Consider the following 26,874-nt stretch of genomic DNA (forward strand, 5'->3'; position numbering starts at 1 on the left):
CGAAATGTATAAACCAGTGTAATTAAACAATTTAAGCAATTCCAGGTAATAATTTAATTATATATAAAACTCCTGCAAGTTTAAATGAATCTTAGCATATTAGATAAAGTTTAATTAATAAAAATTATAGCAATTCTCTAGCAATAACCAGTGACCAAAATGAATGTAAAAATCACAAAAAACTATGTATAAAAATATTACATTACAATTTTGATCTTAATAAAGGCATTCAGTATTTCCAATTTTCGCTGAGGCAAAATTTTGTACTTCTAAAAATAAATATTTGAAAAATAAAAATTTCGCGCCATAATTTAAAAAAATTTTATACTTTGATGACTAATTTTTCATTTATATTAAAACTATCAAAATTTTAAATAATAAATATTAATGCATATTTCAATTTGTAAAAATGTCACTTATGTTAATGATTATTGAGATAAATCTCCAACCAAAAATCAACATCAGAATATTATATACAAAATAATATTTAATATTTAAAACTTAAATAAAAAATAATAATACAAATTACAAATTGAAAAATTATTTTACTTGGTATTTTTGAATTTGTGTTACCAACATTTGAGGTAAGTTATATTGAACTCACGGAAGTTAATGTGATTCTGCCACGGATAGAAAAGTTTTAGAAAGTTTCATTAAACACCGACTGATACCAGCAATGAAACAAAAATCTGGTTTTTCCGGGTGTATAACATTATTAGGAGTTACACAATCCTCCAACACAGAACCCCGAAAGTCATAAGCCCGGAATGCCCATATCCCGACCAATAATAATCCAAACACGACCATACATAGCCCCGACAAGACAAAATCCCTATCAAAACTACCACCAACAGCATGGCTTCAAGATACATATCTCAACATAGAAGCCATATCCGAAAAACACACGCTTTAAGAAAAGCCCTAACGATCTGGTTAAAACTGGACATATTGAGGTGCTTCTTAAACGATCACTTGCCCACATACGAAACCATTCAAGGACCGAGAAAGGTATCAGTGGTGGTTTCCGACTTCTGGGCTGCACTAAAGACAACATACTCCACTTACATATGCAAGAAACCACTTTTCTTTCATTTGGTTTATATTGTAGATCACGTAGCTGATATCTGCACACAATTGCGGAGCATGCAGAGCTTAAATCAAACCAAGTAATGCGTAGTACAAATAGTTCGGTAAATGATTACGGTATTCAGCTGGCGACATAACTGATTTCCTGATCCTCATGACGAGAAAAAGGCACACCTTCATCAATATGATGATTTGAAACCAACAAGTAGAAACCGCAGCTGCCCAGAATACCTTGGCAGAGGCTAATTCCGCTTGCCAACTTCTCAAAGCGCTTCGAGGAGACTGCGATTACAATATCCAGGCTGGTTGCCGTGTCTAAGTAAGCTGCTTTCTGTAAGAACCGAACATCTATAACTTTGATCCAGCGCAGAATAGCGCCATAAAGTGCGTTAGTTTTCCGGCTGGTTTTTCAATACCATACCGATAAACCTTATTAGGCACGAAAATAATGGATGCGATGCTGACAACAGCAAATGAGCTGCATTGCTGCAGGAAAGTTGACCAGGGAACTAATCTTCGTGTTGAAGCGGCCATATCGATGGGTACACTTCTCCTAGACCCAGTTTCTACTAGGAGCCGCACCATTATATATTCACGTCGACTTCACTATGTAACTGATTGTCTTGAGTCTTTCACCAACACCACTTACATAAGTGAAAATACAGGTAGAAAACCGCTGACAATAATACGATCTCAAATCTGTTACCCCTGATTTCTGTTGGCTGAAGTGAGGCAGGGCGGTAGAGCACAACAATATTTTTAGCAATCACCTTTTCTTGAGCTCTCACCGTCTGGGCCAGACAAAAAGATAACGTCAATTTGGTGTGATAGCACGGTATCCGGCTCTGCTAATTAGTTATGTCCTATGTCGCCCAAGTAGCTATTGAAAGGCCGTTTTGTTGCCCTAAACTCGTACGAACCTACCGAATGCTGGATCGAACCTATCGGAAATGTTTATAAAATCAAGAATCTTTGGAGTCCCTATTTCCGATAACGTTCCGAAAGATCTTAGACGTGTTATAACTAGGGTTGGGTCTTTACAGCCCCAGCAGTGGTCATTATGAGAAATACTCATCTTTTCCAGTATAAGTACTCCTTGTCTCTTTCTCATTTCAGGTTCCCTTCCACCTTTGCAGAACTTTATTCCTTTAAAAATTTGAATTTCCCTCCGGGATGGTCCTGGCGTATGCTCACTTCGACTCTGCTTATTCCATAACTTACTTCCGCTGATACCCTACGTGCCAGCTTATCGGCTATCTCATTTTCTTCGATTCCCTCATAAGCCGGAGCTCAGATAGTGGATATTTGTAGAGAGTTGGTTAACGCAGCTAAAATTTGCTTGCATTCCACTAAATTGCCAGTTATGTTACGAGCTTGGAACGATATGCAGGCTGTCCAAATCGAGAATAATTGAATGATGTATAAATCTCTACAGAATTCGTGTAGACTCAACCCTCAATATTCCCGCCAAAAGTATGTATGTATATTAAGGATAGTGCTATGCCCTATCTGAATATTCTTCGAGCTCCCATATTCCCAAAGTATCAATGCGGCTTCGAGCCAATCGGAAGCAGGTTTAAAATGGGACCTACTTTCTGTAGGCAGGTGAGATTGGAGTTCTTATGAAGAGATTCGCTATACACTACAGAGCCATACATCAGCACCGAACGCACCGTTGCCTTACACAGCACAGAACTTATATGGTCCGGCATCCCTTTTATTACCGAACATCGAGTTATAGGTGTAGAAACCAGGGCAGGTTTTCCGTACACGCTGCTCGATGCATTTAATACGTTGCAACTCTTCTAAAACCTACTTTTTTAACCCCTCTCTCTCTCTCTTCACATACCAATTTTAGGTCCACTAATTAGTTTAAAATAATTTATTACTTTATATCTGACTAGAAACTACACTACTAGGTATAATACAAATTTTATATTTTATCCAAAAACTCTTCTTAATTTACTTTGTCTCCACTGACACTATAAGATTCTGCAGCTGAAATGTCTTGTTCCGCTATGGTTTCGAATTGAGCGTTCACAAGCCACAAATCAGAAATGCTTATCGCCAGACCATTTTCATAGAAACCTGGATTGACATTACCACCACTTGAAGCCGAACTTGCGGAGAAACGTCGAAGTAGCTCCAAAGAGGAGTTGCGCCGATATGTATTTGGTGTGGGCACCTTAACACTGCGAGGTTGCTCCGTATTCCAAAACGCGCGATTAAGAAAGCAAAGCAACAAGCCCGTCAACACGGCCAACGATGCAAAGATGGTAATTGGAATCAAATGGTGTATCTGAATTGTTGTAGCTATGTATGGACCGAAAATAAGCCAAAAGCGACTATGCGTCAATACAGAAAACATTAATGTGTCACGCTTCTCAGAAGCAACGATTTCACCAGTGCAAGTGGCAAGTACTGCAAATGTGACGGCATTTGAAAACTTCAAAAATATCCAGAAGATCATTTCAAAACCAACCCGACGACTTGACTTTACTGAAATTGAAATAAAACAAAATAAGAGAAAATGTTACTTAGAGAAAGAGTAGTTTCAGCGGATCTCACATGAGCTCGGCACACACCAAATGAGAAATGTAACAGCACCCGAACCAATCATCAATTCACCGCACCACAGCCAGCGGCGTCTGGTGTAGAGTATAAAATATAAACCCAAATAGATACCTAAAATCTCAGATAAACCTAAATGGAAAAAGAAGTTGTTATTATTGTATATTTTTTGAAAAAGTTAAATAAAAATGTCTTCGCTAACCCAGGCAAACTGTATTGACGTGAATGTATTCCTTTCCCAGTGATCTTATCATCAGCAGCATTACGTTGTGTATAATGATGACACCCACCCAGGAAAGGTGTATACAATAGATATATTTGAGTTCGGTGGTTTTTTCCCAAATTGACCAATATACTGGTGCATTCGTTGACTTTTGTTGTATTTGTTTTGCATAGATCACTAATTTCTCTTCGAGATTTAATGGTATCGTGCGATTATTGAAGGCTGCCGAGTTAAGTAGTTGCTCTAAAGCTTTATCTAACTTGTTGTGATGAAGAAGCCAGCGCGGCGAGTCTGCAATGCATCTAAGGGGATAATAAATAAAATAATTAAAAAAAATTTAAGTTAAACGGTTTTATTGAAAACAATACTTACATTAAGTAATAATAATACCAAAAGCTAGAAAATAATAACATAGGTCCTAGGTACTAGTCATCACACTCCTCATCAATCCAGGGCGTTGATCAGACAATTAAAAAAAACCTTGTGCGCGTCATATTTCTAAAAATGTAAAGCGTAGCATAATCTGATTAAGGCTCAGTTGGTCTTACTTATGACTATCAATAGAAATTTGACGCGTCCAACGCTTTTATTTAATTGTCTGGTCAACACCCTAGATTGATGAGGAGTGTGATGACCAGTACCTAGGACCTACCTAATTATTTTCTAGCTTTTAGTATTATTATTACTTAAAGTAAGTATTGTTTTCAATAAAACCGTTTAATATAAAAAAAATTTTTTAATTATATTATTTTTGTTAACACTTGTAACTTTTACTCTGAGTGGCAACTTTATGTAACGACGCTGCTTGGTAGCAGCTCTGTCACACTTATCTTTCTTTCTCTACCTCCTATTTCTTTTCTTATCATGTATGTATGCTTCATTTTATTATTCGTGAAAGAAAGCCAGAGCAAACACGTCAGCTATTTTATATTCCAAATGTAAGCCAAATTAGACCACAAATATGATTTTTTTAAATATTTCGATCCTTGCGCCGCCTGTCGGAGTTTTTTTCTTATTATTGCATTGTCATCGGGTTCTGAACTATATTCCAAGTTTCAAGCTTGTAGGTTATCGAGAAGCTAAATAAAACCGTTTAAAAATACGATATTAGTTACACCCTATAAAAATCTTTCTTTTTTTCTATAAAAATCGTGCGACCTCATTTTCAGGATACCCAATCACTGTCGTCGAAGGAAGTTGTAGCTATACGTCCAGAAAATCCAAATGAAGTGAAAACTAGCAGATAAATATTAATGATAAAGAACATGGTATTTATAAACAAGCCAGTCACAGATTAGGTTAGGTTGCACTGGCGGTTCAATAGAGACCTCACATATAGTGAATTTGTCCATAGTGCTACCAGAATTGGTTTGGTGAACAAACAAAAAACACAATCAGGTATCAAGTCTTATGTTGTGAAATTACTATGTTATTTTGGCAAATACTAGAACATTTCTAAGACCCAGCTTAATTTGTGCTCGCGATCTAGTAATCCTCCCGACCCTAATAGCTGCAACCTTGACCTTGGGGGTGCAGGCCCCGAACACAGAATGTGGTCAACCGTTTCTTCCTAGGGTCCATACTTCCCACACCTGCTGTTACTGACGAGGCCTAGTTTATAGCCATGTGAAGCCAGAAGGCAGTGTCAAGTAAGTATAGCCATTACAAGGCTTAAGTTTTCTCTCATTAGAGATGAGCAACGTTGTAAGTCTAATTTCATAAGATTTGCACATGATCTTAAACATTTTACAGACCCGCACTTCTATCCACGCATTTTCTGTTTGTTCGATCGTATGCAACTCCTGATTTCTCTCAGGCGCATTGGGACGTCTAAAGTAGGTTCGTTGAGTACATAACATGTTGACCAGTGAGAGATGACACAAACGCCGGTTCGATATTTAACCTCAATGAAGGTGCCTGTCGCACAACAAAGCAAAGGGACACAATTAGGACTATTGGTTTATTGAAAAGCGACCTAAACTCAGTGTGTTATATCTGGTCAAACGTGACTAAAACGGAATCGGACACGCTTTCCAAAAATATACGTCCCCAAAATCGAAGCATACCCTCCGTATGATCAGGACAGAGATGCGGCGGAGATAGTGACGAGATGATCTCAGGAATTCAAGTAATTGTGTAGCGCGACCGTGTTAAGGGTTACCATGCGTAATTTACAGATTCTCTAATTTACACATTCTGAACCTGGGATATGTGGGCGGGATGGCCTGAAAGGTTAAAATGTGGTCATATCAAATCGTTCCCGAGTTGGTCGGGCTTATACCTTAAAGGTGCTTGTTACCGGAACGTACCGGATCTATATCCGGCAAAGAACCATCAACATCGATAACACTCCCAAAAACCATCCGGGAGTGTATTTATCACTACAACAACAACAGGGTGAGCTTATTATCACATCTTCGAACCAAAAAGCCATCTGTCAAATATCGTCGCTGGAACTCTTTGGTCATGGTTTTGTCCCAAGCCAGTTTCAGCCACTAAGGCGTGTATTTGTAATTTGCAGTTTTGTGTGTATTCCCATAATCGTTGGTTATCCGATTTATTAAGCATAAGCCTGTTCGACAGATCACGCCCCAATTCACATTCATTATACTCGGAGCAACTCCTTCCAGCGCGACTCCACTGCTATGAACGTCGTCAAAGATATGATCCTGTGAAGCATGACACCGCCCGCTACCGCTCGGACTTAATGACGCCATAATTGAACTCTTGCCTTTCCCTAACCTACTTTCTTAAATGCGCTTGTTGGCTCGAGCTTGGTTTGGCGCGTACGCTGACGATTTACACAGCCAACGACAATGGCAAACCCAATAAACGTGAAGAGTGAAAAGGGATGACAATCTTCAGGGCTGTGACAAATCATGCGACCTAGCCCACCTGTACTAAGGCATACGTAGCAGTAGAAGGTACCTAGAGTAACCTTAAATCCCCGTCTCATATCTACCTAGATGACAAATGGAAGTGTGTGGTTGTCCAGTCAGGTTATGCCCTGTAACCAGATGGCCGACATTGTACAGTCTCAATATACGATGCTTCCGTTTTCACTCCAATACTTATTAACTACCGTCCATTAGTTATAAACTATATTAATATAACATAACATTAGTTACATTGTCTAGCCTAAACTGATGGCTTATTCATACTCTGAACCCATGTCAATTTTAAGAGGCAAAGTGGGTAGGCCTCCGGTAATTTAGAGAGAGGTCTTTCACTGTATTCACCATTCCATTTGATGTGCGACGAGAGGATTCGGCTTCATCTCGCTTAAAACTGGCAGAATATAGGAAATTCGTCCCGAATTCACAATTAAGCAGCACTCCAAGGAAGCTGAGCGTGATCAAGTGGGAAACCCAGATTAGGTACCTCAATATGGAAATCGAGCGACTGGTCCAGCAGTATGTACGACTCCAACAAAAGATGCACATTAGGATTTGCAAGGTCATTGTTTTTATGCCGATGTTATGAGGAACCATGAAATTCCCATCTAACATGACGAAACATAATGACAATGTAACTATTGCCTTTGGTGACAATGATCCTTTTGCCGACAATTAATATTGCATACTTCGGAAGACGGGATCAGGAGGCAGGCGCACAAACGAATACCAACGATGCTGAAGCCTTCAAAGCCATAGACCTCCACGGCATTATAGTATGTAAGTGGATCCCACACAGCCAAGGTGTTTTAGCATCAACACCTTGGTTGTGAGAGAACAGGTAAGAGTGGTACCCCCCTTTGGCCAGTTGCGATGACACAATAGACCCTTTAGCTCCCGAGGAACATCCCACCCCAATAGTATGCTCGTGGCACTTCCTTCGGTAATAGTCTAGTTGAGGGGTCGACTGCTAATACGCTACCAAAATCGAGAGAGGCGTCAAACGACGCGTCTTGACACCAGTATTAATAATCCGAAGGCGGAGAATAAAAATTTTAACTCGTTCAAAAGATATTAACGAAAAACCGGAAAAAGACCCGCGGGTACCTCCGAAACCGGGGGTGGGATCCATATTATTTTTGCGCAGAACACCTTTCTGCGTTGGCGGCCTTCGACCGCGCTACCGCCACGGTGATGCACAATTTTTTTTGTGGGTACGAACACAACAACAACCACTTGTAAATCGCCAACTTCAACTGCAAATATCTCAGGACAGAGATAAAATGTTTCTTTTCCGCCGTTCTCGAGATTAATACGCGTTTTTTGACACCTCTCTCGATATTTTTGGTAGCGTATTAGCAGTCGACCCCTCAACTAGACTATTACCCTTCCTTCTCCTTGACGATATTTTTATCTATAATCGACTTACCTGTGCATGAATATCAAAATTACCACAAATGACGATATAGCCACATATAAGTAGCACCAACTATCAAAAAATATTGATATCCCTGGTAAAAGAATCAGTCCAATGCCCCAAAATAGCTCAGAAAGCGTAGTCACAATAATCTTTGCTCGTCCGCCAGTAATGTCCATCACTAGAATAAGAATTAAAATATTGTACGAACATAAATATACACCCCTATTGTGCATTTCGATTACATTCCCGTTCTACGCTCCGCTTTAGTCGAAGTTGGGTATTCTGCATTACGACTGAATTGTAACGAGAAGAGGAAGAGCAAATGATTTTTCGAAATCAGCTGTTTGTACGTAATGTGTGAACATTGGAACAAAATATATTAAAGAAAATTTGTAAAAAAACACTGAAAAACGTTTATATTTTATTATCCACGCCATCTTGTACAAAAAAAAAAGCAATAGAATATATTGCCGCAGTGTTATATTTTTTTGAGTGAAGTGCTTTCATAATTGTAAGTCTGTTTTTGTCATTCTTTTGGCCAATTCCCTGCCGTGGCCACCAAGTTTTGTTAAAACGGATTCCTGCACGAATATAGTTGACATTTCCTGAATTTTATGGATGCTAATTTCATTGCACTGGCCTAAAATACTTTATAAAGGTTTATTTATTCTTTCCGCAAGGATTGTTTACGTTTTCGCTTTACCTTCCTCTACTACGGCACCTTGCTTTGGCATATAACTGGACCCAACGAACAGACACAAATTATAGCTGTCTATTATAATGGAATCAATAGCCGCGGCATTATATGTGGAGTTGGAAAACAACGCATATGAAAATGGCCAGGCGAGAATGGAAAGGCAAATATTGCGAGATTTGTGTAATCCATTTGAGATAAGTGATGGATTGTAAGAAATTGGACTTAAAAGTGGTAAAAAAAATTTCGACTTAATAAGGATGCTTTCAAGTATGTGTTAGATACTTTTGCGGGGCACATTCATCCAAGGACTTCGACATCGACATCTGCCCTTAATACTGTAGTAGCTGCTTTGAAATTTTTTGCAGATGGCAGTTACCAGCATAGGGGCGGATTATAATGTAGGAATGGGACAGTCAACAGTGTCAAGGTCACTGTCTACGTTTCTGGATGTAATGCAACCAAAAATATGCCCTCAGTGGATAACATTTGAACAAAGTGGAGAGGAGAAAATAAGAATTTTATGCGAAGGCTGGCTTCCCGCTTTGTTGCCATTAAATTAGCCAACGTCTCATACTGCACTTGTGTTGGAAACATATAAAAAACAATCACCATCTCAAGCCTTTTACGTTTCTCAACAAGTTTTACTTACATTTTTGTTAAAATTCTGTTATAAATTAATTAAAGAAATAAAAATAAAATATTTTTCCACCAAAAAATTTGCAACTTAGAAAAGCGGAACTACGGTCGAAATGCAGAATACACAAAATCGAACGATTCAAAGTTGGATCGAAAGAGATTGGAATACAGAATACCAAAGTTGCCAAATCGAAAAAATTCCAATCCAAGTCGAAATGCAGAACACCCCTATTCTTATTTAAAATTGTTGTAACTTACATATAACTTGACCAGCAGACATCATAAGAGTACAGGCAATCGAAGTCAGACAACGAAAGAAAACATGCAATGGAAAATTTGTTACCAAACCAGTCATGCAGCCGAAAAAGATTTGAAAAATCATCCCGATTAGCATAAGGCGATGAGGGCTGATTCTGTGATTAAACAAAAAACAAAAATTTGTTAAAAGTTGAAAAACCACAAAACCGAAGCCAAATGTATGTGACCCCGAAAATATAATTATTTCAATATCATAAAAAAGGCAGTGGTAAAATCTGTTTTCCACTTGCCAGAGGGTAAAAAATGTCAAATTAATGGATATAAATAAGTAGGTTTATGGGACAGAACTAAATAAATAAAATATTTAGTTCTTAATCAAATAAATAAAATATTTAGTTCTGCATCACAAAAAAAATAAAAAATAATACAATTCCTTTATAATGTGAGCAAAATTTTTTAAACAAAAGTAAAATTTTTTTCAAAAAAGGCAGTGCGTGTTGTTGTTGTTGTTGTAGCGATAAGGTTGCTCACCCAAAGGCTTTGGGGAGTGTTATCGCTGTGATGGTCCTTTGCCGGATACAAATCCGGTACGCTCCGGTACCATTAAGGTGCTAGCCCGACCATCTCGGGAACGATTTATGTGGCCACGTTAAACCTTCAGGCCATTCCCTCCCTCCCTACCCCCAAGTTCCATGAGGAGCTTGGGTCGCCAGAGCCTCGTATGTCGTGAAACAGGATTCGCCGCGGTTAGGTGAGGTCGACAATTGGGTTTGGAGAAGCTGTATATTGCGCTGACAACCTGAAGGGTTGCGCCACACAGCCCCTTGAATCTGGTATTTTAGTCGCCTCTTACGACAGGCATACCTACCGCGGGTATATTCTGATCCCCTAACCCGCTGGTGCAGTGCGTGTGCTTGTTCGCTGTGAACTGGGGAACAAACTTGTATTGAGTGGGACAGCACAAGTGAAAAAACCTCTTTCTTTAAAAATTTCAAACATTTCGTTCAAATTCTTGAACAAAAGTCCCATTTTTTGGTATGTTTGTACATACATGCTAATGTTTGTGCACTAAGGAGATTTAATCTATCTATCTCTATCCATATTGTAATGAATATTAGCAACACTAAGGGATACTATCATCTCTAAGCCAACACCAAACTGTGACTTGTATGCACATCAATAAATCAATCATTATGTATATACAAGCAGAGGAGAGCAACGCACAAACACATGCATATATCTGAGATACTCCCAAAAGTAGGCAATAATTTGTGCAAGCATCACTCACATATACACGCGCATATGAGAAGCTGTAAACTCTAGAAATAGAAGCGCCTAGAAATATGTCAACGAGGAAATCAAACAGTATAAAAGCAGCAACAGTTGAGGCACGAAAAATCAGTTTGATTTAAGCAAGCTATCAGTTGCGAAGTATAAGTGTTATTGTGAAGTACTTTAATAAAGGCGATTTTGCATTATTCAATATTGGGGTTATGTATTCAACAGTTTAGTGATTCGAACGTTAGCAGAAGGTTTGGGAATAAGCGGAATTTCAATAAATTCGTTACGATTGGTGTCAGAAGAAGAATTGTTGAATAAGTTCCCAAGATTGCGAATACAACTTGGACATAGCAAAGTTGAGTGAATTGAGGATCCAGCAACTGAAGAAGGAGTTGGAGAGCCGTGGATTGAATACAACCGGTAATAAACTCGAGCTTCAGGCACGACTACGAGATGCTATGGAGTCGGAAGGAATTAACGTGGACGATGATATCTTTCATCCTGATGGGGACGAGACAACAACAAAAATTTAAGAGAAAAACGAAACATCGTAGGCAGTTCCCAGCACAGACTAGAACATGATATTGGCTGCAATATCTGCACAAACATCGACAGTGCCATCTCAACTGGCAGAACAGAAGATATATATGTCATCTCAACTGGAGGAACAGAAGTTATATGTCAGCTCAACTGGAGGAACAGAAGACATATATGACGTCACAAATGGTATCCCAACTAGAATCGCAGGAGACTCGTATAACAACCAAGATGGAAACTCAGTTAGAAGAACAGAAGACATATATGGCTGAGCAGTTGAAAGCACAAGAAACTCGCATATCCTCGCAGCTGAAGGCACAGGAAGCAAGGGTATCATCAAAACTTGAATCGCAGGATGCAAAAATCGCACAATTTCAGGCAGAAGTCGATGATTTAAAAGGTCGATGGAGCAATTACAACTAAATCGCCCAGCTGTTTCAGCAAGCAATCCGAAGGTAAAAACTCCATCTTTTGACGGCTCTGTTTCTTTCCAGGTATTTAAGATTTAATTTGCTAAGACGTCAGCAGTGAACACCTGGAAGGCGGAAGATAAAGTTGCTGCACTGTTAATGGCGTTGAAATGGCCTGCAGCTGAGATTTTACAAACCATTCCAGAGGGCGAACGAAACTGTTATGAAGCATTGATGAACGCTCTAGAGAGACGACACGGAACTGAGCATAGGAGACAGATATACCAAATGGAGTTATTGAACCGCTTCCAGAGGCCTGGCGAAACATTGCAAGAGTTTGCGTCGGATTTTGAAAGGCTGGCACATTTAGCAAATGCGGACGCACCCGTGGAATACGCTGAAAGGATTAAAATCCAGAGCTTTATAAATGGCATACGGGACATGGAAACGAGGCGAGCGACATACGCAAAGCCAACATTCACAGAAACGGTATCACATGCTCTGATTCAGGAAACAGTTTCGCTTCTGTGTAAGCCAGTTTTAACGCCGTTAAAGTAGAAAGGTCAGAGTGGGTAGACGCAATATAAGGATCGCAAAAGCGGAGTGAAAGAGTTTTCAAATGCTTCAAAGACTGGAAACCCGGTCACATTGAACGTCATTGCGATCTTGGTCCTAGTAGTTCCAACTTGGCTAATCGTAAACGTAAAGCTGGAGGAGATAAGTAAGAGCGAGTCAGATGTAAAGAACGAAAACTTGTCCCAGATATTGAAAGTCCTGTGATATCTATCTCGCAAATTGGAAGAAACTAGAGCAGTCTTACCGCCAAAGGAAATGTGGATGGCAAGGAGCTTATACTGATGTTAGATACGGGCGCATCTCATTCCTTAATCCGATCTGATTTGGTCAATAGGAGAGTAAAGCCATTCCCTGAAGCAAGGTTGCGTACGGTCACTGGCGAGTATAACCAGGTCCAGGGAGAAGTGATCTGTGAAGTCTTAATTGGGAAGGTCACAGTTCTACACAAATTCGTTGTGGCGGAGATTGTTGATGAAGTCATATTGGGAGTGGACTTCTTAGTTGGCCATGACATCAGGATCGACATGCAAAGAAGGAATATACGCTATAAAAACAAGGATGTGTTACTTAACTTCAGTTTGGAGAAAGGTTTCAGCAGTAAGCAAGTGCTGGTGGAGGATATTCGACAGAGACCACAAAAGTTAAGGAAAGTAGATCGGACAAAGGTTGATGGAACGAATGGGCCAAACATATCAAAACCGAAGGTACCTGCGAGAGAAACACTGGCACTGAAGAACCCTAATGGACGCACTAAAACGAACAAAATAATTTGCCAGAAAGAATGCATGGGTGGTTTCAAGCCAGGGCGCACTACTGTTGGGAAACGTCGAAACGATACTGATTATGTAAAGCTAATCCGTCAAGAGCAAGCTCTACAAAGTAGTTCATTCAGGGCCGGCTCAAGAGAATTTGGGGCCCTAGGCGAGTTATTATTTGCGGCCCCTTTCTCCCGTATTTATAGAAAGAAATTGAAGATCAGAAAATTAGAGATTAGAAATATTAAATTCAAACTTAGTGTCAATAAAACAAAAAAAATATTTCTTTTGCATATTAAATATATTTTTTTAAACGGTTTTATTTTTTCAACAAAAGAACGAAAATATACCACACAAAAGTATTTTTACTTATCTTAGAGTTTACTAAAACTTCATTATCTGCGCCTTCAACTCAGAGAAAGTTGATATAATTTTACATAAATCTAATTTTTGCGCAATTTCCTGCTCTATTGATAGCAATGCTAAACCGACAAGCCTTTCTTGAGTCATGGCCGAACGCAAGTACGTTTTGATTAATTTCAGTTTCGAAAAGCAACGCTCGCCACTCGCAACCGACATTGGTATCGTCAACAAAATACTAAATTGGGCATGAGACCAGACAAGTTGTGTTGAAAAATATAACTAAGGTGAAAATAAATTTTTTTTAATGAAACTAAATATAGAACCCCTATAAATTTTTTTTTTTTTTTTTTGAAAAAAGGATTTTTAGTACAAAAGTGTTTATCGAATTTGGTGCCCCCTAGAACTTGGCGCCCTAGGTGGTGGCGTATGTGGTAGAGCCGGCCCTGGGTTCATTGGCCAAACAACAGAGTGCGAGGGAACGATCCAGGATAATGAGTAGTAAGATGAAACGCATGTACGATGAGAACAATAATTCGGAAGGTTTCTTGGAGGGAGATTTGGTACTGTTATACAACCCTCACCGGCGGAAAGTTGCTCCCTCCAAATTTCGGTGCAGTTGGGAAGGCCCGTACAAAGTTGTGAAGAGGATCAGTGATATCATCTACCGCATACAAACCATTGGGAAACCACGAAATAGAAGAGTGGTACATTTGGAGATTCTAGCGGCGTTTAGATCAGGAAATTTGTCTGATCGGGACGATTAGACTTAGGTGGAGGGCAGTGTGACGAATATTAGCAACACTAAGGGATACTATCATCTCTAATTCAACACTAAGCAGTTACTTGTATGCACATCAATAATTCAATCATTATGTCTATACATATGTCCATACAAGCAGCGGAGAGCAACGCACAAACACATGCATATATCTGAGATACTCCCAAAAGTAGGCAATAATTGTGCAAGCATCACTCACATGTACACGCGCATATGAGAAGTTATAAACGTAGTTATAGCCGGTAATTTTATAGCTGATAATTAGCTAGTAAATTTTAGAAATAGAAGCGCCTAGAAATATGTCAACGAGGAAATCAAACAGTATGGCACGAAAATCAGTTTGATTTAAGCAAGCTATCAGTTGCGAAGTATAAGTGTTATTGTGAGAATGAGAGCACGAGGTAAAAACTGCTTAAAACTCATGCAGATATACCAAAATTAGGGCAGAACAACGTATGCCGGGTCTGCTAGTTTGTTATATAAGAAACCGACGAGTCGTCGTTAGGAAATTGATAGCACGCTGATAACGAACTGATAAGAAATCGAATAATTTTCGATAGCAAATCGATAACTTCTTGATAGCAAATAGATTTTTTTTCGATCACGAAACAATAACTTTTAGATAACGTATCGAAAACATGTCTATAACAAATTGGAAACTTTTTGATAACATATCGATTAATTTTTGATAGCACATCGATAAATTTTCGATTAGTAATAGTTAAGTTTTCGATAAATATTCGATGCCTTTTCGATAATAAATCGATAACACATAAATAAAAAATTGATAGCACTCCGAAATAAATCGACAGCATTTTGATAACATATGGACAGTTTTTCGAAAAATAATCAAACCGTCTTCGATAATAAATCGTTATCGATATCAAATGCGTAACACTTCGATAACAAATCGATAGCTCGTCTACACCTCGATGAAAAAAGAATATACCAAATCTTCCTTTTCTCTATCTTCCGCTTCCTTTTTTCTTTTCTTTTCTTTTCTTTTCTTTTCTTTTCTTTTCTATTCTTTACTTTCCGTTCCAATCTCTCCCTTTCCATGCCCTGCTTTGCTTTGCTATATTTTGCTTACATTCTATATTTCCCCATACATCATACCAATCTTACATAAGTACAACGTCTTAATAAGTAACGAAAGTAAATAATTCAAAGTTTACTGCAAGAAATCCGTTTTAAAATCGAGGCATTAGCTGTTTTTTTTTTTTACATCTATATACGTTTACGCTTAAACTTTATATGGACTGCTATGCGTTAAACTTTATCTGCTCTTCTGAAATTTTATTTAATTGTCTGATCAATGCCCTAGATTGATGAGGGGTATAATGACGAGTACCTAGGACCTACCTAATTATTTTCTAGCTTTTAGTATTTCAGGATACAGCTGGCCACCTGTGGATTGCTCCTCTATAGCTGGGCCTCGAATCAGCTCAGGAAACGTTGGGCGGATACCACGTCTTGCAGGGTAGCAAGATATTTCTGGCCAAAAGTGGATGGCAGGAGGTCTGCTGAAACAATTGGGTTCACTAAGGCTCACCTATCAATGGTCATTGGGGTTTTGACACGGCACTGTCCCATGGGTATCCATGCGGTACGTCTCAATATACTGGAAACTCCATCCTGCTGCAGCTGTGTAGAAGGATGATGAGGTGGAATCACCAAATCACTTTATGCTTGATTGTCCAGCTTTTGCCAGAACTAGGCGAAAGTACTTCGGTCGCGACTCACTTGGATCTCCCGAGGATATATCCAAAGTTGAGATCGGTATCATTCGGAGCTTTATCGTTGCTACCCAACGATTCTCTAAGTAGCTAGATCTAAGTCACCGTTATTTTTGGTGTATGTGGTATCACAACGGACCTTCGTGTTGTCCAAGTGAGCTATCCTTATCAGGGCAGCTACCACCTAACCTATCCTAGCCTAGTATTATTATTACTTCATGTAAGTATTGTTTTCAATAAAACCGTTTAACTTAAAATTTTTTTTTTTAATTATTTTATTTTAAAGTGTTTAGTCTTTTTTTAATTGCCTATTATTTCTCATTCTATTTAGTTCATTTAGTGACTCATTATTACAAGGACTCTTTCCTGAGAATTTGTTACAATTGTACATTTGTTATTTGCAATCTTCTGCTAACGTTCGAATCACTAAACTGTTGAATAAATAACTCCACTATTCAAAAATGCAAAATGGCCTCTACTAAAGTACTTCCAAAATAATACTACGATTGCTCGCCAGATAGCGTCTTACATCAAACTGATTGTCGCGCCTCTACTGTTGCGGCCTTTTATACTCTGTGATTTCTCGTTGCATCTTCTAGGCGCTTCCAGAATTTACTTAGTTACTGCTATAAAATTATAACTACAGATGCACGTGTATAGCTTCTCATATACGCGTGTATTTATGAGCGACACTCCCACAATTATAATTGCATACTTTTGGGAGCATCTCAGATAAGATATCTGTATGTGTTTGTGCGTTGCTTCTCCGCTGCGTGTACGCACATAATGATTGAATTATTGATGTACATACTAGTCACTGCTTAGAATTTGTTTAGAGATGATGGTATCCCTTAGTGCTGCTAATATTCGTTACACTGCCCTCCACCTAAGTCTGATCGTCCCGATCAGACAAATCTCTCGATCTAAGCGCTGCTAGCCTCTCCAATTGAGCCACCCTTCTATTTCCTGGTTTCCCAATTGTTTGTATGCAGTAGATGACATCACTGATCCTCTTCACAACTCTATACGGGCCTTCCCAACTGCACCAAAATTCGGATGGAACACCTTTCCGCCGGTGAGGGTTGTATAGTAGTACCAAATCTCCCTTCAAGAAACCTTCCAAATTCTTGTTCTCTTCGTACCTGTGTTTCATCGTACTACTCATTACCCTGGTTCGTTCCCTCACACTCTGTTGTTTGGCCAATGAACTACTTCGTAGAGCTTTCGCTTGACGGATTGAATTTGCATCATCTGTGTCGTCTTGACGTTTCACAACAGTAGTGCGCGCTGGCTTGAAACCACCCTTGCATTCTTTCTGAAAAATTCTTTCAGTCGTTTTAGTGCGTCCATTAGGGTTTGTCAATGCCGGTGTTTTTCTCGCAGATACTTTTGATTTCGCTTTTTTGGTCGATTCGATCCATCAACTTTTTCCTTTGACTTTCGTGGTCTTTGTCGAGTCTTCTCCACCATTACTCAATTACTACTGAACCCTTTCTCCAAACTGAAGTTAAGTGGTATATCCTGGTTCTCATAACGCATCACCCTTCTCTGCATATCGATCTTGATGTCATGGTCAACCAAGAAGTCCACTCCCAATATGACTTCATCAACAATCCCTGTCACAATGAATTTGTGTAGAACCATGACCTTCCCAATTAAGACTTCACATATCACTTCTCCCTGTACTTGGTTATACTCGCCATTGACCATACGTAACCTTGCTCCAGGTAACGGTTTTATTCTGCTGTTGACCAAGTCAGATCGGATTAAGGAATGAGATGCGCCCATATCTGCAGTCAGTACACGCTCCTTGCCATCGACATTCCCTCTGACGGTAAGACTGCTTGATTTCCTTCCAATTTGCGACACAGATATCACAGGACATTAGCTGGATATAGCTCTCGATCTCTACATCTTACTCGCTCTTGCTCATCCCCTCCAGCTTTGTTTTTAAAACCACTCATGCTGTTGCACCCACTAGGATCAAGATCGCAATGACGTGCAATGTGACCGGACTTCCCGCATTTGATAACTCTCTCAATCCGCTTTTGCGATCCGTTCACTGACTTACTTACTTAATTGGCGCTTAACCGTCTAAACGGATATGGCCGTCCAACAAGGCGCGCCAGTCGCTCCCTCGCTCCGCCAACCGGCGCCAATTGGTCGCACCAAGGGAGTTTAAATTGTTTTCTACCTGTTCCTTCACACGGAGTGGGGGCCGCCCTCTACCTCTGCTTCCATAGGCCGGTTCCGATAGAAACACTTTTTTGGCCGGAGCATCATCTTTCATACGCATAATATGGCCTAGCCAGCGCAGCCGCTGCGTTTTAATTCGCTGGACTATGTTGATGTCTGCGTATAGCTCGTACAGCTCATCATTAAATCTTCTTCGGTCCTCACCTTCGCCAACGCGTAGAGGTCCATAAATCTTTCGAAGAACTTTTCTCTCGAACACTCCCAAAGCTGCTTCATCTGCTGATGTCATGGTCCATGCTTCTGCCCCATATAGCAGGACGGGTACGATAAGTGACTTGTAGAGTATGATTTTCGTTCGTCGAGAGAGGACTTTACTTCTCAATTGCCTACCTAGTCCAAAGCAGCATTTATTGGCAAAATTGATTCTTCACTGGATTTCAGTGCTGATATTGTTGCTAGTGTTGATGCTGGTTCCCAAATAAACGAAGTCTTTTACTATTTCGAAATTATGGCTGCCAACAGTAGCGTGGTTGCCAAGGCGCGTATGCGCTGACTTTTTGCTCGATGACAGAAGGTACTTCGTTTTGTCCTCATTCACCCCATTTCAGCGCCTCCAATATTGCGTCTACCCACTCTGGCCTTTCTACTTACACACGGCGTGCTTTAAAAACTGGCTTACACAGATGCGACGCTGTTTTCTGAATCAGAGCCTGTGAAACCGTTTCTGCGAATGTTGGCTTTGGGTTTGCGTATGTAGCTCGCTTTGTTTCAACGTCCCGTATGCCATTTATAAAGCTCTGAATCTTTATCCTTTCAGTGTATTCCACGGTTGCGTCCGCATTCGCTAAATGTTCCAGCCTTTCAACATCCGACGCAAACTCTTGCAATGTTTCACCAGGTCTCTGGAAGCGCTTCAGTAACTCCATTTGGTATATCTGTCTCCTATGCTCAGTTCTGTATCGTCTCTCTAGAGCACCCATCAATGCTTCATAACAGTTCCGTTCGCCCTCTGGAATGGTTTGTAAAATCTCAGCTGCAGGCCATTTCAACGCCATTAACAGTGCAGCAACTTTATCTTCAGCATTCCAGTTGTTCCCTGCTGTGATCTTCTCAAACTGTAGCTTAAAGGCCTGGAAAGGAACAGAACCGTCAAAGGATGGTGTTTTTACCTTTGGATTGCTTGCTGAAACAGCTGGGCGATTTAATTGCAACTCCTCCATACGGTCCTTCAAATCATCGACTTCTGCCTGAAATTGAGCGATTTTGGCATACTGCGCTTCCAGTTTTGATGATACCCTTGCTTCCTGTTCTGACAGTTGCGAAGATATGCGAGATTCTTGGGCTTTCAACTGCTCAGCCATATATGTCTTCTGTTCTTCTAACTGTGTTTCCATCTTAGATGTTATCTGTGTCGACATTTCTGAAATACGCCTTTCTTGTGCTTCATCTTGAATGTTATACTGTTCTCCTTGGATTCTAGTTGTGTTTCACTCTTGGATGTTATACGTGTCTCCTGTGATTCCAATTGTGATGACATGTTGGTGGATATTTGTAATGACATTTCCGACATTTGTGCCGATATTGCAGCCAATATCATGTTCAGGTCTGTGCTCGTAACTGTCTGCGATGTTTAATTTTTCTCTTCAATTTTTGTTGTATCCTCGTCATCAAGATGAAAGACATACTCTTCCACGTTAATTCCCTCTAATTCCATTGCCTTTCGTAGTCGTGCCTGAAGTTTGAGTTTATTGCCGTTTGTATTCAATCCACGGCTCTCCAACTCCCTCTTCAGTTGCTGGATCTTCAATTCACTCCACTTTGCCATGTCCAAGTTGTACTCGAAGTCTTCGGAATTTTTTCAACAATTTCTCTTCTTTCACCAATTGCAACGAATTTAGTGCGATTCCCCTTATTTGCAATCTTCTGCTAACGTTCGAATCACTAAACTGTTAAATAGATAACTCCACTATTCAATAATACAAAATGGCCCTTTATAAAAGTACTTCCAAAATAACACTACTATCGCTCGCCAGATATAGCGTCTTACATCAAACTGATTGTCGCACCTCTACTGTTGCGGCCTTTTATACTCTGTGATTTCTCGTTGCATCTTCTAGGCGCTTCCAGAATTTACTTAGTTACTGCTATAAAAATATAACTACAGATGCACGTGTATAGCTTCTCACATGCGCGTGTATTTGTGAGCGACACTTCCACAATTATAATTGCATACTTTTGGGAGCATCTCAGATAAGATATCTGCATGTGTTTGTGCGTTGCCTCTCCGCTGCGTGTACGTACATAATGATTGAATTATTGATGTGCATACCAGTCACTGCTTAACATCGGCTTAGAGATGATGCCAATGTATAGTTATGTGTGCCAACTATGAGCCAAATCGGACCACAAATATGATTTTTGTGAATATCTCGATCCTTGCGCTACCTAGCGGCAATTTTTTTCGTATTATTGCATTGTCATGGGGCTATGAACCATATTCCAAGTTTAAAGCTTGTAGCTTATCGCGAAGTTACTTAAATTTCAATTACAAATTCGTGCCAACCAGCCTGTCAACTCAAGCTAAATAAAACCGTTCAAAAATGCATATTTGGGAAATGTTTGGAACGACTAATCTCAAGAAGCACCAAACCGATTTTTATGAATTTTTTTTTTAAAGAAAGTATTGACCCAAATAAACACCCCGCGCTTTTTATTTTTTCCATTTTCACAAACTAAAGGCAGCTATTTTTAGGATAAAATTGATAACAACCCCCAAGTAATGCAAGCATACAACTTTTCGATGGCCAAACCCAAGCTACAACGAGCCAACAAAAAAAAACTTTGTGTTTGTAAAGAGATACATATACTCACAGCCAAAGAGAGTGCGTCATTTCGCTCTTGGCAGATGCTAGAGTTTTTTGCTTTGTTATTGTGTTGCTACAACCACTGAAAATTAATGCGACAGTTACCCACCGACGTGTGCCGGACGTACGGACGTTTGTCGTACGAAACGCGTTTGACCGAACCCTCAAGCCCGTACGAATCATTGTGTGCGTTTGTGTACATGTACATAACATATTTGTGTGTATATTGTTTACAGATAAGCACTGTTGCCATTGCCCATTTTGCATGCATGCTTATGGAAACATCAACTTTTTCCAATTTAATTTTTGATGTTGTAAAAGGCTGGAATTAATATTAAATAAATATAAATAGATTACATATTTATAATCTGCACCTTTACATAATTATTTCGAATTACTTTCACAATTTTTCAAACTTTAATTAGGTGTTTTTGCATAAAACTGCAAACGGTCAAAAATTAGCGCACAAAAGTTTACTAGGCAACTCTGTCTAGTGAGAGAGCGATCAGCTGACACGTTCTTACGGAAAAAATCAAAATTGTTTTGATTTCTACGTTCCGTGCTACGTACGTACGGGCGTTGCACGTCGGTGAGTTTTCGTTTACATTGCACACTCATAAGATTGGTCGTGTCAGCTGACACGTTTTTGGTACGTACGTTCGTGAGTAACTGCCGCATAAAACAGTCAATTCGTACAAAGCCACACATGTGTACTTATGCATGTAGTAAAGTACAAATTATATGCAAATCGAAAATATGATTTGCTTTGATATTGTTTTGCTATTTTCCTCCTGTCTTTTCCTCCCCTTTCGGTATTTTCAATTCTTATATTTATTAGCGAAGTATGATGCTTTTGGAACAAAGGGGGCAGTTAAAATGAAAGGTTACGAGCATTGAACAACAGGCAAAGGGCGATTGGTCGGAAGTCAGTATTTAAATACAGACGACATCTGAGTTATATAATAAATTCTCCACTTTTCATTGGTTGCATAAATAAATTTGTGTTTTTGTAAGGCTAGGAAATGGCCAAATTAAACACCGTGGTAGACATAAATGCCCCGACTACAGGCGAGGTTGCAGTATTGATAGTTGACGAAAATGTTGGTCTCCGCCATATTGTGCTACAATCCCACGATAACACTCTCCATTCATCCTTCATATGACCCCTTGCAATACCCTATCATATTTTTAAATGAATGACGGTTACAGCATAAATATACCGCAAACTTCTCCAAGCAGTGGGGCACCTAACCCACAAAAAACAGTTTCATGTATGCAATTTTATGCATATAAAATTATGATTAGAGCAAATAGCTTTAATGCGCTTCATAGATATGGATATCTCTTTAACCGATACTGTGTGGACATGGCTGCCAAACTGATGACCAAAAGGTAGAATTTTATAAAAGCATACCAAAAGACGTTGCGTGCAAATAGTTATATATATCTAAGGGATGTTGTTAACGAGGATTGCAATCCTGAAAATATTGGTCAGTTAGTAATTTTGCCGTCTTCATTTACTGGATCGCTATTTGCATGAACGTACACAAAACGTCCTCTTATATGTCCATCATTATGGAAGGCCTGACTTATGTATAACATTCACATGCAATCCAGATTGGAGTGAAATCAAAAACGAATTGTTTCCCAATCAAACTACACAAACTAATGAGTTTAATTACAAAACAAGATATTTTTGTAAATGTTAGATGCCATATGTTTACTGTTGAATGGCAAAAGCGAGGTTTACCTCACGCGCATATGTATTTTAATTTGGCTAATAGATAAAATTTTTCCCGATGACATGGATCGCATTATATGAGCGGAAATTCCAAATAAAGACGAAGATCCGATGTTGTATGATATAATTACTAAAAATAGGATCCACCGCCCATGTGGGGTTGATAATTTATCATCACCCTGCATGTTGAATGGACGATGCTCAAAACGATACCCATGCGTGCTCGAACAGCATACGCAGACCGGGTAATGTGCATAACCAAAATATAGGCGAAGGTCTTCAGCGGAGGGTGACTATGTCCATGTACTTTCTAATGGGACAACGTCGACAGCCGATGGATCGTTCCATATTGTCCCGTTCTTTCCAGATGTTTCTCCGCTCACATAAATGTAGAGTACTGTCATTCAGTGCAAGCAATAAAATATATTTGTAAGTATGTCAATAAAGGTAGCGAGATTTTCCGTTCAAGATAATAAGGACGAAGTGCAAAATTTGTTGAATGGTAGATATTTAGGCACATCAGAAGGTATTTGGTGATTACTGGGATTTTCGATTCATAAGCACTTCTCAGCGGTTGTACATCTATCTGTTCAGTTAGAAAATGGACAAAGGGTCTATGTTACTGCAGGAACCACTACAAACCACTTTGACAGCATTTTTTCACCTTTTTTCAGTTGACGATTTTGCAAAGACTTTGCTTTACTCGGAAGTACCCGCCTATTACACTTGGACTAATACAATTTCAATTAATAAGTCGCAAGACAAACATTTAGTTATGTTGGCGTAGACCTTCGTAGTGAAGTGTTTGAAATAAATGTACCTTATTTTATCTATTAATTTTTTACGTTCTACAATCAAATTTCGACTGCTGAGTGGAATTGCACCCTATTCAAAATTCTTTTCAGAAACGTCCTACCTGAGAATTTGACTCAAAAATGCCCTACTGCAAAATTTGATTGAAGAACGCTCTATTTCAAAATTTGTTTCATCTCGGTATAAATTCAATACATTTTGAGCTGAGATACATTCTGAGATGGGGCGTTCTTCAATCAATTCTGAGATAGGGCGTTTTCGAAAAAAAATTCTGATGTCTGGTGTTTTTAAAAAGAGTATTGAGGTGGGGCGTTTTTGAAAAGCGTTATGAAATAGAGTGATATTAGACTCAGCAGTCGATTTACTTAAGTACCTAATGTTATTTGAATTGTTATCTTTCTTTCAAAGTTGTTCATTAATAAATCGTTTGTAACGGTAACGAATTTAAAAATGTTTGCATTTCATACAACAGAGGGTATTACACTAGTACCTTCGTAGCAGAAAAAATACATGACATATGTGTGTGTATCTCTTCTTTTAAACTATACCCAAATAGCAAAAACTCAATAGATTAACTTTTTGCGGGGTAACGAAGTAAGCCGGGTACTTGCTAATATTTTATATGGCACACACACGAGTTGTGTGCTCAATATTTGTTTAATATTGCAGAGCTCATGGGTATGAGCAGGGCTGTTCAAAAATTTGTATATTGAAGTGCAAATCACAATACATATACAAAATTATATCTACAATGAAACTTTTTTAAATTGAAAAAAAAAAAAAATTATTTTAAATGTTTAAAGCATTTTGATGGTTCCCTTAATGAATACATTTTGAATTAAAATTTTTCTCAGTGCTACAATATTTTTGAAAAAGTTTTTGTTATCAATTTGCTAGTGTAAATTTGAATATCATACTTTTTCTATGCACTTTCATATGAATCGAATTTACATGTGACGGCATATGGGAGTGCTATGAAAAAAAAAAACAAAAGTGCTATAAGTGTATAAGGGTTGAACAGCCCTGTGTAGGAGCATGGAGTTCAGTACAAATAAAAACCTTGCCTCGTACCATTGTGAGTGTAAAGGACGCTTAGTTTGCATGTCTCTAACCGATTACAAAATTCTCCAACAGGAAGCAACAGGGCCCTCAATTCCTAGTAGCTCTGCCTTGAAGATGCTAGCTGAGTATGGAAGACGGATAGCAGTGGAGCTTCAAGTAGTTCGGAGAAGACACCTGTACCAACAACGCAGTCCATTTTCGATAGAATGAGGTGACACCCTCCTTACATATATAAACCTTAAAGCCTTTGCCAAAGATCATTTTAGGCGAAAGATACTCTGTTCTCGCTGATCCACGTGGGGTAGCCCTGTTCTGTGAAGGAAAGAAATTTAAAATTTAAATTTAGTACCTATAAACCTTTTCTCAAATCTTAAATGTTTCTGTCCCATAAAAACGTTTTTTTTTAACAATATTTTTATTTATAGGGCAGATAAATTACAAAGTTCATGTGAGGAAATGGCCCTTAGGTATGTTTGCATCCAAAAATAATCAAAATACAGGAAATTGATGTAAACAAATGAAAAATCAAGGGAAAAATTAGTGTTGTTACCAAACCCTTGAATTGACTATTTGTATTATGCACCAAATCTTGAAAAGCCTTATTGAAAAATAATTGACACATATGTCCATTTAAAACAGCGCTTCATATCTCAAAAAGTTGTCCAACTGAAACTGAAACACCATGTGCAGTATGCATATCAATCAAAAATTCTGTCATATTTAGCATGTCAGAGCAAAGTCGGTAGTTACGGTCAATGACAATGATCAATTAACACTTCATATGCATATTTTTCCACAAATTACAGTCAAATAATCAAAAAACAGATAAATCATTATCAACACTTAACTCGTTGAGAGCGTATTTCGCGAAAATTTCGCCAAAAAATGCACCCAAACCATGAAAAGACTGTGTCACCGATATTAATAGCTGACGCGAACAAACCAAATCGAATTGTGACACAAGTGAATGATATTCCGAATTATGCTCAAAATGATCACAAGGCAAAACATTCACTTTCACGCTGAGTGAACCATTTGCCAAACGCACTGCATCCGGTTCCTCGAAGGGATTCGTATAGTTGCCATAGTTCGCAACAAAATCACTTTGTAATTGTTCTTCGTAAATATTACAGGCATCCACATAGAAACGACGATCGGTATCACGCTCATCAGAGACGGACGGTGATATGCGAATCCAGTTCGGTGTAGTATCGCCAGTAGTTATTTGGTGTCCCGCGCTGAAATTATTCATAAGGGCTCGCGGAGGACGACAATAGTAGTCGCCTTTTTGTGGGGTAGGGGCGGTGTAAATAATGCAAGCCATAAACCAGGCCGAAGGAACTTTACATAAGAATATCAGTAGGATTGTACGCAGCTGCCAACGTCCAAAATTGCCGCAAACTTGTTGAACGATATCGATTGGTACGGGTGTGGATGGCGGAGTAAATTTGTTTGTAGTCGTCGCGTTGATGTTTGTTTTAAAAAAAGAGAGTGCATTTGAATTGACTGTATTTGTATCTGTTGTTGAAGTATTATCATCAATTGTTCGAAAACTAAACGACTTATCGGTTTCATCCGCCTCGCCATTTACTTGGCTTGAATTCATTTTTAGGACGAGATTTATGTGGGAACTTATACTAAATTTTAACGTATTTTCTCCGGATATGTAGAAGTTATCTAAACGAGCTAATCTGCGAAACTGTTCTACTGCTCTAGATTAAATCAATAAGTTTCTACCAATAAAGTTGATCGTTAACTATAGCTATTAGTCGCTATATAACAATTGGAAATGTCAACTGAATGTTGATCCTTAAAATTAGTACAGTCGCTCTCATCAGAAAAAAGATGAAAAAAATTTAATTTTAGATTTAAAAGATGAATGCCCATAATGCAAATATTGGCTTATTGACATTTTATAATGTTTGCTGATATAATCTTTGTGAGACAACATTATTGTGACTACATACATACATACCC

At 38.9% G+C, this 26,874-nt stretch overlaps 1 protein-coding gene across 2 annotated transcripts; it reads right to left on the bottom strand.

Moving 5' to 3' along the window:
• Positions 1-2,992: 2,992 nt before the first annotated feature.
• LOC137236836 (solute carrier family 22 member 3) lies at positions 2,993-26,557 on the bottom strand. 2 transcript variants are annotated; one of them, XM_067759864.1, is made up of 6 exons: positions 25,746-26,557; positions 9,786-9,940; positions 8,204-8,372; positions 3,860-4,182; positions 3,655-3,789; positions 2,993-3,585 (listed from the first exon to the last, which is right to left on the bottom strand). In XM_067759864.1, exons 1-6 carry the CDS (start codon positions 26,501-26,503, stop codon positions 3,044-3,046), a joined length of 2,082 nt encoding a protein of 693 aa, XP_067615965.1. In that variant the 5' UTR covers positions 26,504-26,557; the 3' UTR covers positions 2,993-3,043. The 2 variants fall into 2 exon arrangements, with proteins under 2 accessions (XP_067615965.1, XP_067615966.1); XM_067759865.1 differs by lacking the exons at positions 8,204-8,372; positions 9,786-9,940.
• Between the last annotated feature and the right edge of the window lie 317 nt (positions 26,558-26,874).

This window comes from Eurosta solidaginis, chromosome 1 (genome assembly GCF_040869045.1).
Source record: "Eurosta solidaginis isolate ZX-2024a chromosome 1, ASM4086904v1, whole genome shotgun sequence".
NCBI classification, from domain to species: Eukaryota; Metazoa; Arthropoda; class Insecta; order Diptera; family Tephritidae; genus Eurosta; species Eurosta solidaginis.